Source organism: Suncus etruscus, chromosome 12 (assembly GCF_024139225.1).
Source record: "Suncus etruscus isolate mSunEtr1 chromosome 12, mSunEtr1.pri.cur, whole genome shotgun sequence".
In the NCBI taxonomy this organism is placed as follows: Eukaryota; Metazoa; Chordata; class Mammalia; order Eulipotyphla; family Soricidae; genus Suncus; species Suncus etruscus.
In genome coordinates, this window is record NC_064859.1 from 1,700,964 (window position 1) to 1,714,900 (window position 13,937).

Below are 13,937 nucleotides of genomic sequence, written 5' to 3' on the forward strand. Positions count from 1 at the left end.
TATCTATGTATCTATCTATCTATCTATCTATCTATCTATCTATCTATCTATCTATCTATCTATCTATCTATCTATCTATCATCTGTCTATCTATCTGTCTCATTTATCTATCCATCTATCTATCTATCTATCTATCTATCTATCTATCTATCTATCTATCTATCTATCTATCTATCTATCTATCTATCTATCTATCTATCTATCTATCTATCTCTGTATCTCTATCTCTATCTCTATCTCTATCTCTATCTCTCGGGCCTCGAGGCCTGTTGGGAGTCGCAGTCCGGAGAGGGTCAGAGGCGGGCGCCCCAGAGGACGATTTCGGGGTAAGCGGGGAGAAGATCGAGGCTTGGCATGGAGGCTTCGAATGCCGCGTGGCAGCCCATGGGGTGCCCCGAGCCTGCCAGGAGCGACTTGTCGGAGCGCCGACGCGCGCGGCCCCAGAAACCCAGGCAAGGGAGCTACTGACGCTGGGCGAATGGAGCCCCAGGCGCCCGCCTCCTTCCGGGCGGCTCTTCCGGCCTCCGAGGGGAAAGCCCGCCTCGAGGCCGGCGCGCGGGGCGGGGCCTAGCCGCGGGGCGGGGCGGGGCGGGGCGGGGCGGGGCCAGGGGCGGGGCGTCCGGGCCTGTGATTGGCTGCGCGGCGCAGGCCGGCCGCGCTTCGCTCCTGGGCGGGGCGGGGCGGGCCCGAGGGGCGTGGCGCCCGGGCCCGGGGCGTGCGCGCGTGGCGTGGCGTGGCGTGGCGTCGCTGCAGCTGCTCCGGCTCCGCGAGGCGTGCGTGCGTGCGTGCGTGCGTGCGTGCGGGCGGCGGCGGCGGCGGCGGCTGGAGCCCGCGGGCGGCGCGGCGATGGACCGCTTGGCGGCGGCGCGGGTGGGCGCGGCGGCGAGCGCCGGCGTGTGCGCCCTGGTGGCGGGGGCGGTGCTGGCGCAGTGCGTGCTGGCCGCGAGGCGCCGGACGGGCCGCAAGACCAAGATCATCGACATGGTGAGTGCGGGCGGGCGGGCGAGCGGGCGAGCCGGCTCGGGGCTGCGGGGCCGGCGCCGGGTCGGGAGCCGCGGCCGCTGCGTCGGCTGCCGGCGGCTCTTGCCTGGAGGCTCCTCGGGGCCTCCCCGGCCGCGCTCGGGCGCCTCCGGCCCTTCTCGAGAAGCTCAGCTCGGCCGGCAGGACGGCTCGGGACCGCCGCGCCCACGCCCGCCGCGCGCCCGCTCCGGCCCCGGGCTTGGCGCCGGCCGCTTCGCCGTGCGTGTGTGTGGTCCCGGGAGCGCAGGCGGAGCCCAGGCGCTTCGCTCCCCGGGGCTTCCAGGGGGCTCCCGGCGGCAGCGCGCGCTTGGGGCCCTGTTGGGTCCGCTGCCCGCGGCGGCGCGACTCGGAGCGGCGTCGGGCTCAGCCCTGCCCTCAACTCTCCTGGCTACGTCCTCCACACTCTTGGCCAGGACCCACAAAAGCGATCCGTCGTCTCCCGGCTTGTATTCGCACCCATCACTTAGTCGTCCGCGTTGTGTCAGAATGACAGGACTCTTCTGCGCTGGGTACTAAGTCGCCTTTCCCCCCAGCTGCAAACCCTTTCCGTCTCAGAGGACTTGGGGAACTTCTCTCTGGTCCCCAAGGATGCCTCCATAACAAGTGAAAACAAATACAGCAACCGCCTTATCTTATATCCTATACGATAGGATTAAACTTAGCCCCCAAAACAAATGTGTTCACCACAACCCCACAATGATAGTACCCTACGAACAGTTGATCGTCTGTGGGGAAAGGAATGTAAGCCTGCAACTTTTAATTCATTGTACTCTACGACTACATTGTTCACACGCATCTATCTGCACATGATAGTGTACTGATTTATAAGGTTCTATTATAAGCAGATTCTGTTTTTTCGGACAGGGCTGTTGTTTGGATCACACCCAGCAGGCTTATTCCTGACTCTGTACTCAGGGATCAATTCTGGTGCACTTGGGGAGCCATAGAGAGGTCCGGGGATTGAACCTGGGTGGGCTAGATGCAAGGTAAACTCCCTACCTGCTGTACTACTGCTCTGGCTTCTAAGCAAATTCTGCTACTAGTTCTTTGATAGGAAAAACCAACCCAGAAGACAGCTTTATGCTTTTACTTTCCAGGTTTAACAGGTCTACCTCTTCACACAGAATAAACATGGATGGGGCGTTGGAAGACCTGTGTACAAACTGGTTCCGTCTCTTTAGATAGCTGAGTTTTTGAGGCACGCCAGCTTTATCCGACCCTCAGCCCCTCAACGTAGGGAATCTACGATTCGTTCTCATCCAATGCACATAGCTTGCACTGGTCACAGGTAGAACCAGTGCAAAGTGTCTAAGTAAGGTGGACCTAGCCATAGCCCACCTGAAACAAGTGGTCACTAAGTCAACCTATCCATGGCTAGTTTGGACAATAAATGGTTTCTGATATTGCTCTAAAAATGATGAAGTGCTGGAAGTGTTTGTAATTAAAGACACAGGAAGTTGACAGGACATTGTGTAGGCTCTCACCAACATGCCTTGGAGAGTTGCAGGTTCACAGGATGGAAGCAGGTAGAACCCCTGGGTTCCATCTCCAGTACCTGTTTGACTCTGAGGACTAACAAAAAGTGACCCACTCCGAAGCGCTAAGTTGGGAGGCACCCTAAGCATCATCATTGTGAACCCCAAACGACCTTCAAAGACTGCAAGATAAATTTACGGAGGAAACTAGTAGGAAGATAATCAGAGCTGGGACCTGAAAGAGCCATTCCATGAAGCTGCTGTTTTTCCAAATCTCACCTAAGTTTTCTGTCCACACTATCTCCCGGCCCTAGGAACAGAATAATTTTGGATTTGCACCCCAGATCTCTTCAAGATAATTAGTTTATTATGCTCGGTGTGCTCTTTTGAAATAGTCTTTCTCTGAACAAGTTAAATTGACAAAAAACTCTGGTAGACACTTACCCTTCATGACCAGACTCTCCTGTTATAAGCATCTTGCTAGATGCCTTCACTGCAATTGGTTAATGGAACAAAGGCCCATATTTTAACTGTCTGTACTCGTTTCGTATTCCATCCTCTGTCCAGGATCTAGTCTTGAACACCCCATGGCACTTAGTCGTGATGTGTTCTTGAATCATTCATCTGCACACAGAATCTGAGATTTTCCTTGGTCTGGTATCTGGAACACAGTAGGAAATGCATATTTGGTTCTTCCTTTGCCCCAGTTTTCTAGCACTTGATTCCTGAACCACTTGGGCTCTGGCACTTGTTAAGTCTTTTGTGTTCTAATCAAGCTCATACCACAACTGGGAGCCAGGAAAGTTCTGGATGGAACCTGGCTGCATGATTGGAAGAATGACTTCTCAGCACGTGTAAATCACATCTGGACAGTGGTTTATCCACTGAGCTTGCACAACCTTCATTCTCCCCTCCCTGCCAACAGAAAACTTCCTGTTGGGAGGCTGACATGGAACAGAGTTGTGGAGCTGAGCAGCCCTCTCCTGACCTTTGTGACACCTCCCTTCCAGGTGACTCTTCTGAGATGTGTCTTTTTTTTTTGGTTTTTGGGCCACACCCGTTTGATGCTCAGGGGTTACTACTGGCTATGCGCTCAGAAATCGCCCCTGGCTTGGGGGGACCATATGGGATGCCAGGGGATCGAACTGAGGTCCGTCCTACGCTAGCGCTTGCAAGGCAGACACCTTACCTCTAGCGCCACCTTCCCGGCCCCTTGAGATGTGTCTTTTCTGACAAATTCCTAATAGTAGGAGAGCATTTTCCTGAATTCTGGGAGTTCTTTGAGCAGATAATGGAGGACATGGGGACCCCCAAATAAGTGTATAACTTGTCTACCAGAAGTTTGAGTAGAAACCTGAGACCTAGAACTGGCATCGGAAGTGGAAGTAGACTTGTGGAAGTGATTTGTAGGACTCATGGTGTCAAACACTAAGTCTAGATAGTGTTAGAGAGGCAGAGAATTGGTTATTTAAGAAAAGAGAGAATTCAGGGTGTCAGATTTGGTGATATTTAGTCCATAGTAACTGCTTCATAAGTATCTGCAATGTTACACCAAAACACAGGCTATTGATTCCCCCTACACATCAAAACATTTTTTTAATTTGCTGGAGGTGGGTGCTTAGGTGATAGGGTGGTGTTGGAGTAACCAGTTCTCACTCTAATCAGGATATTTCTTTTTTGCATGTGCTTGTTCAATCTGGGTGGGAAGAAACTCCGGATTGGCCCTCTACCCCTACTTGTTCTCCACCCATGGGGATGGTCCTACTCTTCCCAATAAAGACCTCAGATCAGAGAGACTTCTTTAGATTTTGGCCCCACAGCTAGCCTGTCTACCTGCTGATGCCCTTTTGCCGGCTTGCAGACAGTTTGTGGTGAAATTCCTAAGCCTGTTTTATCTCCCTAATCTGGTGTGGATTATTGCCTGTGTTAGAATCACTTCCAGGCCTGTGTTCCTCACTCCCCCTGGGATGGGGGTATGAGGTTTCCTCTACAGGGTGCAGACCTGGTAGTACTTAGGGTTTACTCCACTCTTGGCTTTGTTTTCAAAGATCACTTCTGTGGGTATTTGGAGGACCATCTGCACTACTGGGATGTACAAGGCAGACATCTTACCTTCTATACTACTTCTCTACCCCCTGAGTGATTTATTTATTTTCATTATATTTTATATTTAGTTACCCAAATCTAATTTGGTTTATAAACCAAACCAAACCTAAGAAGTTGGTGTCTCATTGTACTTATTCCAAAGATGAATGCAGACAATTTAGTGTGCAGATAGAACAGAGGATATAATAATACTTTGATATATTGTTACCAAATTGACAACCTTTTGCAATTACTTAAAGTCTCACCTACTTAATATTTGCCTCTTAAGTCATTTTAGAAAGCTGAAAAGACTTTAACAATCCAAAAGAATTTCTAAAAAGAAGCTCTGAAACTCACTCAGGAGTTACTCCTGGCTTTGTGCTCAGAAGTTGCTCCAGGCAGGCCCGGGGGACCATATGGAATGCTGGGATTCGAATTGGGGTCTGTCCTGTGTTGGTTGCATGCAAGGCAAACGCCTCACTGCTGCGCTACAGCTCAAGCCCCTAAAACTTATTTATTTGTGTTTTTTGTTTGTTTGTTTGTTTGTTTTTTGGCTTTTGGGCCACAACCAGTGACGCTCAGAGGTTACTCCTGGCTATGCACTCAGAAATCGCTCCTGGCTTGGGGGGACCATATGGGACGTCCGGGGGATAGAACCTTGGTCTGTCCTAGGTTAGCGTGTGCAAGGCAAACGCCCTATTGCTTGCGCCACCACTCTGGCCCCTGAAACTTACTTTTATATTTAATAGGACCTGGGGATGTAGCTCAGGTGATAGCGTGCACATTAAGACATGTGAGACACTTAATTTGGTCTTGGTACCGTATACCACACATGATATAATTGGGTGTAGCCTTGTACACCCATCTGCTGGAGCCACACACTGGGTGTGGACTGTGTACAAGTAAGTGAAAGGATCCACCTATTCTGTTTGTTTTTTTGGTAGTGGTTGTTTGGTTTTGAGACCACACCTTGCAGTGCTTGGGTTTACTCCTGGCTTTGCACTGAGGGATCACTCCTGGTGGGGGGAACCATGTGGGATGCCAGGGATGAAACCTGGGTCAGCCGTGTGCGAGACAAACACCCTTCCCATTGTGCTTTTTCTATGATCTGAAAGGCTTTGTTTGTTTGTTTGTTTTTGTTTTGGGGCCACACTCAGCAGCACTCAGAGTATATTCCTGGCTCTAAAAGTTTTATTTTTAAAAAATGGGTGTTCGGTGCCTTCCCTCTGTCACCTTTCTTCTGAGGATGTGATTGGAGTATAGAACACACATGCTCCCGACCTCTTTCTCTCTGACCCATTGAAAACATGTTCACTGGAGCTTTTCCTTTTTCTCCACTGGTTCAGTTCTACTAAGCTTTACCATGTTTGCTTGTTTTTGGGTAAAAAAAAGTCCCTTCAAGTCATTGTCCCTTTCCTTTCTGGGAGGATAGTCCAGCCTCCTCTCCTGATAATCTAGGGATTAGATTAGCACCAAGTGCCCCAGCATTCTCCCCACCCTCTTACACAGGATCTTTCCCTGTTCTGGCCTTGCTGTCCCTATGGGGAGCACAGCCCCATGGCCTGTGTATGTCTCTTTTGCTGAGGTGCACCTCAAAACACATGCGAGGTGGAAATGACAGGCTGATTGACCACCAGAAGACCAACCAGAACTTGGACTCATCCCTGAGTAAGACCTGGAGTGAATAAAAAAATTTAAGAACCTGACCTGCCTGATTCAGACTTTACCAATCAGGACCAGAGTGATAAGATAACATATTGGGGAAGGTGTTTCCCTTGCACACAGCTGACCTGTGTAATCAGTAATTTTTGCTTGGAGTCTTTTTTTTTTTTTTTGGTAATTACTAATTAGACTAATGTGGTCCTCAGACCCTGCCAGGAGAAACTCCTGAGCATCGCCGGATGTGGCCCAAAACCAAAACAGTTTTCCACCATTACAGATACTGCTGGCTATGGTGGCTTCTCCTCGCTAAATTAGTGGGGTGGGCCCATTGTCAGGGATGGTTCTGGACTCATGTTAGTCTAGATGAAGGAAGGGAAGAAATGGGAATTGCCATCTGACTTCACTACTTCATGCTCTCCAATCCTGCATTAAAAATAGCCTTTTTGCAATAGCATAGCAGATAGGACTTTTGTTTTGCATGTGACCCACCTGGGTTTCGTTACCTGGAGCACAGCTTCCTGAGTGCAGAAGCACAGAGCCAGGAATACTTCCTGAGCACTGTTGGGTTTGGCCCAAAAAACAAACAAACAGAAAGTTGGGTGATGGAGGGCTTTCTTGACCAAAGCCATAGCAGCTAGAACACTTTCTTGCACACAGGTTTGATCCCGGCATCCCATATCCTTTGCCAAGTACCACCTGCAGTGATTCCTGAGCACAAAGCCAAGTGTAACCCTTGAGCACTGCCAGGTCCAAAAGAACCAAAACTAAATAAATCACTTAGTAAAATGGACTTTCTTTTACACTTTCTGATAAGGAGCAGTCAAGCACTTGACAGGACCAGGCTCCTGTCTGTCTTGCTCTGGCTTCTGCATCAGCAGTGCCTGGTGGAGCACAGTTCTGTCCCACTGTGTTTACAGGGGGTGTTTGTAGGTGAGGTGATGTCAAACTCCCCATCCCCAGCAATTCCACCCCATCCTCTCTGGGGGCTCCATGTCCATTTTCCAATAGTCTTCTGAGAAGGTATCAGCATCCCCACACGCCACTTTGAAGGCCGAGGACCACCACTTCACAGATGGACTCTCTTCCTTCTTTCTGGGCCTTTTTTTTTTTTTTTTTTTGGTTTTTGGGTCACATCCGGTGGCGCTCAGGGGTTACACCTGGCTGTCTGCTCAGAAATAGCTCCTGGCAGGCACAGGGGACCATATGGGACACCGGGATTCGAACCAACCACCTTTGGTCCTGGATCGGCTGCCGCTGTGCTATCTCTCCGGGCCCCTTTCTGGGCCTTTTGCATTCTTTTTCGGTACAAGTGCCTCCCGAGCCTTGCTCTGGGCTTTCAAAGTCATTCCTGACAGGCGAGGATACTCACCACTATACTAACGAGGAGGACAGTTAGTCATTCCTGACAATAAACTGCCAATAAACTGCCTCTAGGCCCAGTGATATGGCATTGCTGGGGACCACAAGGTGGTGCTCTGGGTCCATCCACTAGGGCCACTTCCATGGTGTTGGGGGATGAACTTTGGCCTTGTGCATAGACCCTTGACCTTGTTCTGGTTCACATTGTTGTTCTCTTATGTGGGTGAGAATCTTTATTAAAGACTCATGACATGGGTTTTCTCCATTTCTTCTCAGCTTGTTATTGCCATACTGAAGCCTGGATTGGAGCCAAAATAAGGAGCTGGCTAATGTGACATTGTATTCAGATAGATTTACTGTGTGATGAAGAATATTTAGGTGCCTCCAATGATGTGAGGCTAAATTGAATACCCCTAAATTTATTTATTTATTTTTGTTTTTGTTTTTGGGCCACACCCGGCAATGCTCAGGGGTTCCTGGCTGTCTGCTCAGAAATAGCTCCTGGCAGGCATGGGGGACCATATGGGACACCGGGATTTGAACCAACCACCTTAGGTCCTGGATCGGCTGCTTGCAAGGCAAATGCCACTGTGCTGTCTCTCCAGGCCCACCCCTAAATTTATAGATTCAAGACTCTACCCAGTATTTCAGACGGTAACTGAGTTTGGAGATGAGGGTCTAAAAGGATAATGAAGTCACAGCATGGCATTTAGGGAGAATCTAATGCAATCTTCCTCATGTCCTTACTAGGAAAGAAGACAAATGAGGGCCACCTGAGCACAGAGGGAGAGGCAAGAGGATAGCAGAAAAAGTTGGGGAATAGATGTAGAGGAAACTGGCCCGCCAACATTTGATCCTGCTCTTCTCAAACTCTATTTAAGTTTTCCTGGGAACTTTTTTGGTAGCCCTAGCAGCCATTGTTCATGTGTGTGTGTGTGGTGTGTTTGGAGGGATGGGGGCATGGTTGTGTTTGGGAGTTTGGGCCACACCTGCCAGTGATCAGGGCTTACTCCTGGCTTTGTACTTAGTGGTCACTCCTGGTGTGCTCGGGATCATATTGGGTGCCAGAGATGATTGAACCTCAGTTGGTTGCGGGTAAGGCATATATAAGAGATATACTATGTCACTGGCCCCTAGTTTTCCCTTTAATATTGCTTATTTGGAGACGTTCACAAGTCTTTGGTTCCCTTTTATTGTGTTTTTGTTTGATAAACATATGCCATTTTTAATTAGTCTAATTAGTAATTTTTGCTTGGAGTCTTTTAGTTTGGTTTTGGGGCCACACCTGGTGATGCTCAGGGGTTACTCCTGGTTATGCGCTCAGATATCACTCCTGGCTTGAGAAACCATATGGGACTCCGGGGGAATTGAACCACAGTCCATCCTAAATTAGCACATGCAAGGCAGACGTCCTACTGCTTGCTCCACCGCTCCGGCCCCTTGGAGTCATGTTTACCAATTTAATAAAATGAAAATCACTCAGTCTTTCATTAGATATGTTTTATCTTCCATATGAAATTATGTACCTCGGCTGGAGATAATACAGCTGGTAAGGTGTTAGCCTTATACATGGCAGACCCAGCTTCAATCCTTGACATATCTCATATTTCCTCCAAGCACTGCCAGGAGTGATCCCTGAGCATCACAAAAAAGGAAAAGGAGGAGAAGAAAGATAGGTATTGTTTCAAAAATAAAAGATAAAGTATTGGGGCCGGAGAAATAGCACCGTGGTAGGGCATTTGCCTTGCACGTGGCTGACTTGAGATGAACCTGGGTTCGAGCCCCAGCCCCCCATATGCCCCCCCTCCCAGCCTGCCAGGATTAGTTTCTGAGCACAGAGCCAGGAGTAAGCCCTGAGTGCTGTTGGGTGTGGCCCAAGAACCAAAATAAAAAGGAAAAAAAGATAAAATATCATACTTTCTGTAACACTCAGATTTGGGTAGAATCATTGTAATTTTTGTTTGTTTGTTCGTTTTTGCAATGCTCAGGGCCTATTCCTGGCACTGCCTGCACTCAGGAATCGCAAGTCTGGCTGCTGGGGATTGAATCTTTTTTTGGGCCACACCTGTTGATGCTCAGGGGTTACTCTTGGCTATACGCTCAGAAATTCTGGCATGGGGGACCATATAGAGTGCTGGGGATCAAAACTATGTTGACTGCTTGCAAGGCAAATACCCTATCCACATATCGCTCCAGTCCCCACTTTTCTTTTTCTTTTTCTTTTTTGGTTTTTGGGTCACACCTGGCAGCACTCAGCGGTCACTCCTAGCTCTTTGCTCAGGAATCGCCCTTGGCAGGCATGGGGGACCATATGGGACGCCTTACCTCCAAGCTATCTCTCCGGCCCCATCCCACATTTTCATTAGTTTTAAGAAATCATTTCAGGCTGGAGGTACCTCAGAAGACATGCCCAACGAGCATAATCTCTCCAGCATCCAAACCTGGTAAGATGTCCCCACCCAAAAAGTGTGAGACTGACTCCAGCTGTGTTTGGGCACCAGAGAGGCATTATAAAGGACTGCTGCCCTGCTCCCTGCCTTCTTTTTGCAGGAAGCAGCCCAGAAGACACCAAGGAACATAATCTCTTTAGGACCCAAATCTGGTAAGATGTCCCCATCCAGCAAGCGTGGGGGCTGACTCCTGCCGTGTTTGGGCACCAGAGAAGCATTATAGAGGACTGCTGCCCTGATCCTTGCCTGCTTTTCGGTTGGAGTCAGGAGCACGGCTCTGGGGCCGCGCATATCTTCTAACCCTTGAACCCCACCTCAACACATAGTAAAAACCACACTACAAGCATCACCGTGGGGAAACATTGCAGGACAACCCCATGTATAGAGAATGAAGATGCTGCTCTGATGACCCAAAAAGTACCAAACAACTAGGTAGCCTCTTAGATAAGGTGTTTAGATTAGAATTACAGAGGATGTTCCTGGAGCTCACAGAAAGCATAGATAGACTTGAATGGAACACGAAAAAGAATCAAGAGGATATGGAGGTTGAAATTAGAAAACTCATACTGAAATAACAGGTCTGAAATACTCAGTTTATGAATTGAAAACGTCAATGGAAAGCCTCTCCACTGGAGATACGGCGCTGCAAACAGGGGCAGTGAGCCAGAGGATGAGATGCAGAACAACTCCATACAGCAGAAGAGATTGGAAGAGAACCTTAAAGAAAATGATCAGACAATGGATAAACTACTCAAAGAATGTGAACAGATGAAAATAGAAGTCTTTGATAAATTCAACAGAAACCACATAGGAATCATTGAAGTCCCAGAGACCCAGGAAGAGAATAATAGTAAGAGGAGTTGGAGGAAGAATGAGAAGAGGAAGAGGAGGAAGAAGAAAAAGAAGGCAAAGAAGAATAAGGGGAAGATGAAGAGTAAGAAATTGAAGGAGGGGCCGGCGAGGTGGCTCTAGAGGTAAGGTGTCTGCCTTGCAAGCGCTAGCCAAGGAAAGGACCACGGTTCGATCCCTCGGCGTCCCATATGGTCACCCCAAGCCAGGGGCAATTTCTGAGCATGTAGCCAGGAGTAACCCCTGAGCATCTAACGGGTGTGGCCTGAAAAACCAAAAAAAAAAAAAAAAAAAAGAAATTGAAGGAGAAAAAGAAGAGGAGGAAGAAGAGTAAGAAGGGGAACAAGAGAAAGAAGAAAAAGAAGAGAAAAAAAGATAGGAGGAGGAGGAGGCTAGGGACATGGTTCAATTTGTAGACCTATATATATGTCAATGCCTGGACTTGATCCCCAAATGAGCTCATGTTCATGCTCTATCATTTTCACAACTTATATGAGTTCATGCATATCTGTATGTATAAAATATGTGATATACCATGCATGCTCACAGCTAATAAAGCAACCTTTAAAAATACAGGAAGGAGGGAAGGGGGAAATGGTGGTGGGAATGCTGCACTGGTGAAGGGGGTGTTCTTTTTATGACTGAAACCCAGCTACAAGCACACTTGTAATCATGGTGCTTAAATAAAGATTTTATGTAAAAAAAAAAGAAATCACTTAATTTCTTCATTGATTTCTTCTTTGATCTAGTGTTACTTAGTATTGGTTTGTTCAACTTCTGAGGAGGTTTCCCCATCAAATTGTCTTTTGTGTGTGTGTGTGGTTGATATTACTTTGATGGCATGTGGTCTGAGAGGATGCTCATTTCAATATTTGTAAATTTATGGATGAGTTTTAGTCTGCTAAGTGATCTGTCCTGGAGAATTTTCCTGTGCACTAGAGAAGAATCTGTTCTGGGCTGTTTGTATATGCTCTAATCCCAGTTCTTTCAACTCTTTATTTAGGGCTCTTTGTTTATGTATATGTTGATCAGAGTTAGTGCTTCCTAATCTGTTCCCTTAACCAATTGTCTGTGTCTATCTCTGTCTTTGGTTACTTCCTTTATATTTAATGCGATTTGGTCTGATATAAGTGTGGCTGTTCCAACATTTTCCCCCCTTTGGTCTACCATAGTCTCCTTTTCCGTCCTTTCACTCTGAAACTGTATTTATCCTGTGAATTTATGTGTCTCCTGTAAGCAGTATGCAGATGGATTTTGTTTTCTGATACATCCAGCTACTCTGTGCATTTTGTTTACTCAAAAAAGAGCTGACTAAACTCACCTGAGTTTTGTCCATGAACATTCAAGTATATTATTGGTATGTTTCCCGTTTTTGGGTGTTGGGTAGTTATTTTTGCAATTTGCCTTACAGTAATTCTTTTGGTTTGTTGCCTGGAATGTTTTTATCCCTCCTTTCCATCACAAAGACAGCTTTGCAGGGTAGTGGACTTAGGTGAAAAGTTTGTTGTTTGTTTATTTATTTATTTACTATTCTCCTCTTTTCTTGCTTGTATGGTTTCATATGAGAACTCTGTTTGATTTTTTTTTAGGTTATTGCCTAAAAAAAAAAAGAGCTTTCTTTTTTGGGGGGGGGGTCCACACCCAGCCTTGCTCAGGGTTTACTCCTCACTCTGTGCTCAGAAATCGCTCCTGGCAGACTTGGGGGACCATATTGGATGCTGGGAACTGAACCTGGGTCTGTCTGGGTCGGCCACGTTTAAGGCAAATGCCCTACCACTGTGTTCTCAGTCCGAGGTTTCTCTTTTCTCTTGAAAGTTTGTCTCTCTTTGGTTTTTACCTTTTTGATACAGGGACTTAATGCTGACCCATGAATCTATTTTGTTTGGTACTCTTTGATCCTCTTGAATCTGGGTAGAATACTCCCTTCAGAGATTGGGGGGTTCTCAGTTATTATTTCTTCTATCAGTTTCTTCTTTTCCCTTTTCAAGTGGCACCCCCCCCCCCCCGGGGGCTGGAGTGGTAGCACAGTGGTAGGGCATTTGCCTTGCACACAGCTGACCTAGGATGGACGCGGGCTTGATCGCCATCATCCCATATGGTTCCCCGAGCAAGGAGCAATTTCTGAGCGCAGAGCCAGGAGTAACCCCTGAGCACTGCCAGGTGTGCCCCCTTAAACTCCCCCCAAAAGTGACACCCCTAATGATGCTGGGGTGGTGCCCAGGGTCACTCTCTGGGCTGGTGTTCAGACCTGGTGATGCGAGGGCGCAGGAACATGCCCTGCAGTGCCTGGAGTGGGGGCCTTTCTCTGTGCTCCGTGGGCAGAGCTCAGGGCCCAAGACACCGGGTCTGCTACTGGCTCTGCTCCCTAAGTTTGTTTTGCTGCATCTTCCACCACTTTGGCGTTTCCTTCACTAAAGCTGCTGACATGGAGCACATCCCACCGCTAAAGTCTGAGAATCTCGTTTCTATGTTATTTATGGTCACTCAGTAAAGAGAAAAGATTTCAAGTAGTCTTCAAGGGAGAAGTGACTTCAAGGTTAACAGTGCTCTTGACCCCATTATTAGTTCCGATTGAAAGGGGGTTTGAAGAGTGGCAAGGACTCAGGCAATCTGGAACAGTAAGTTTACTTTGTCTGAAAAATTTGAATTGTTCAGATTGTGAAATGTCTCTGATTTGGGTCATGCAAGGTAAGTGCTTACCAAAGCAATTGATGACTGGGCCTATGGATTGCCCTATAATAGTCAATTATTATACAATGTCTGTTCTTTGCAATTAAATATATGGCTGGAGCTCAGTAAATGAATTCATAGTTAGAAATAGTATGTTTTCAAGTTTCTAGTCTCTCTAAAGTAATAGGACAAATGGATATGGTTTCTTCTCCATCAGCTCACTGCAAGAGAAACAGGGGGAATGTGGAAATGCTGATAACTCCTGCTGCCTAGGGCTGGACTGGTAGCCAGTGTTTGTTTCTGAAGTGGGGGGCTTGACTGGCAGTGTTTGTCCTTAGAGGTCATGAGCATCTTCTAGAAGGGAAGC

General features: G+C 47.7%; 1 protein-coding gene across 1 annotated transcript in view; it reads left to right on the plus strand.

The window, feature by feature from the left end:
- The first annotated feature begins 840 nt into the window (after window positions 1–840).
- Window positions 841–13,937, plus strand: part of NT5C3A (5'-nucleotidase, cytosolic IIIA) — a 62,578-nt gene continuing 49,481 nt past the window's right edge. Inside the window, 1 exon segment of the mRNA XM_049784885.1 lies at window positions 841–984. Within this exon segment, the coding sequence (XP_049640842.1) occupies window positions 847–984 (138 nt within the window). The 5' untranslated portion in view covers window positions 841–846.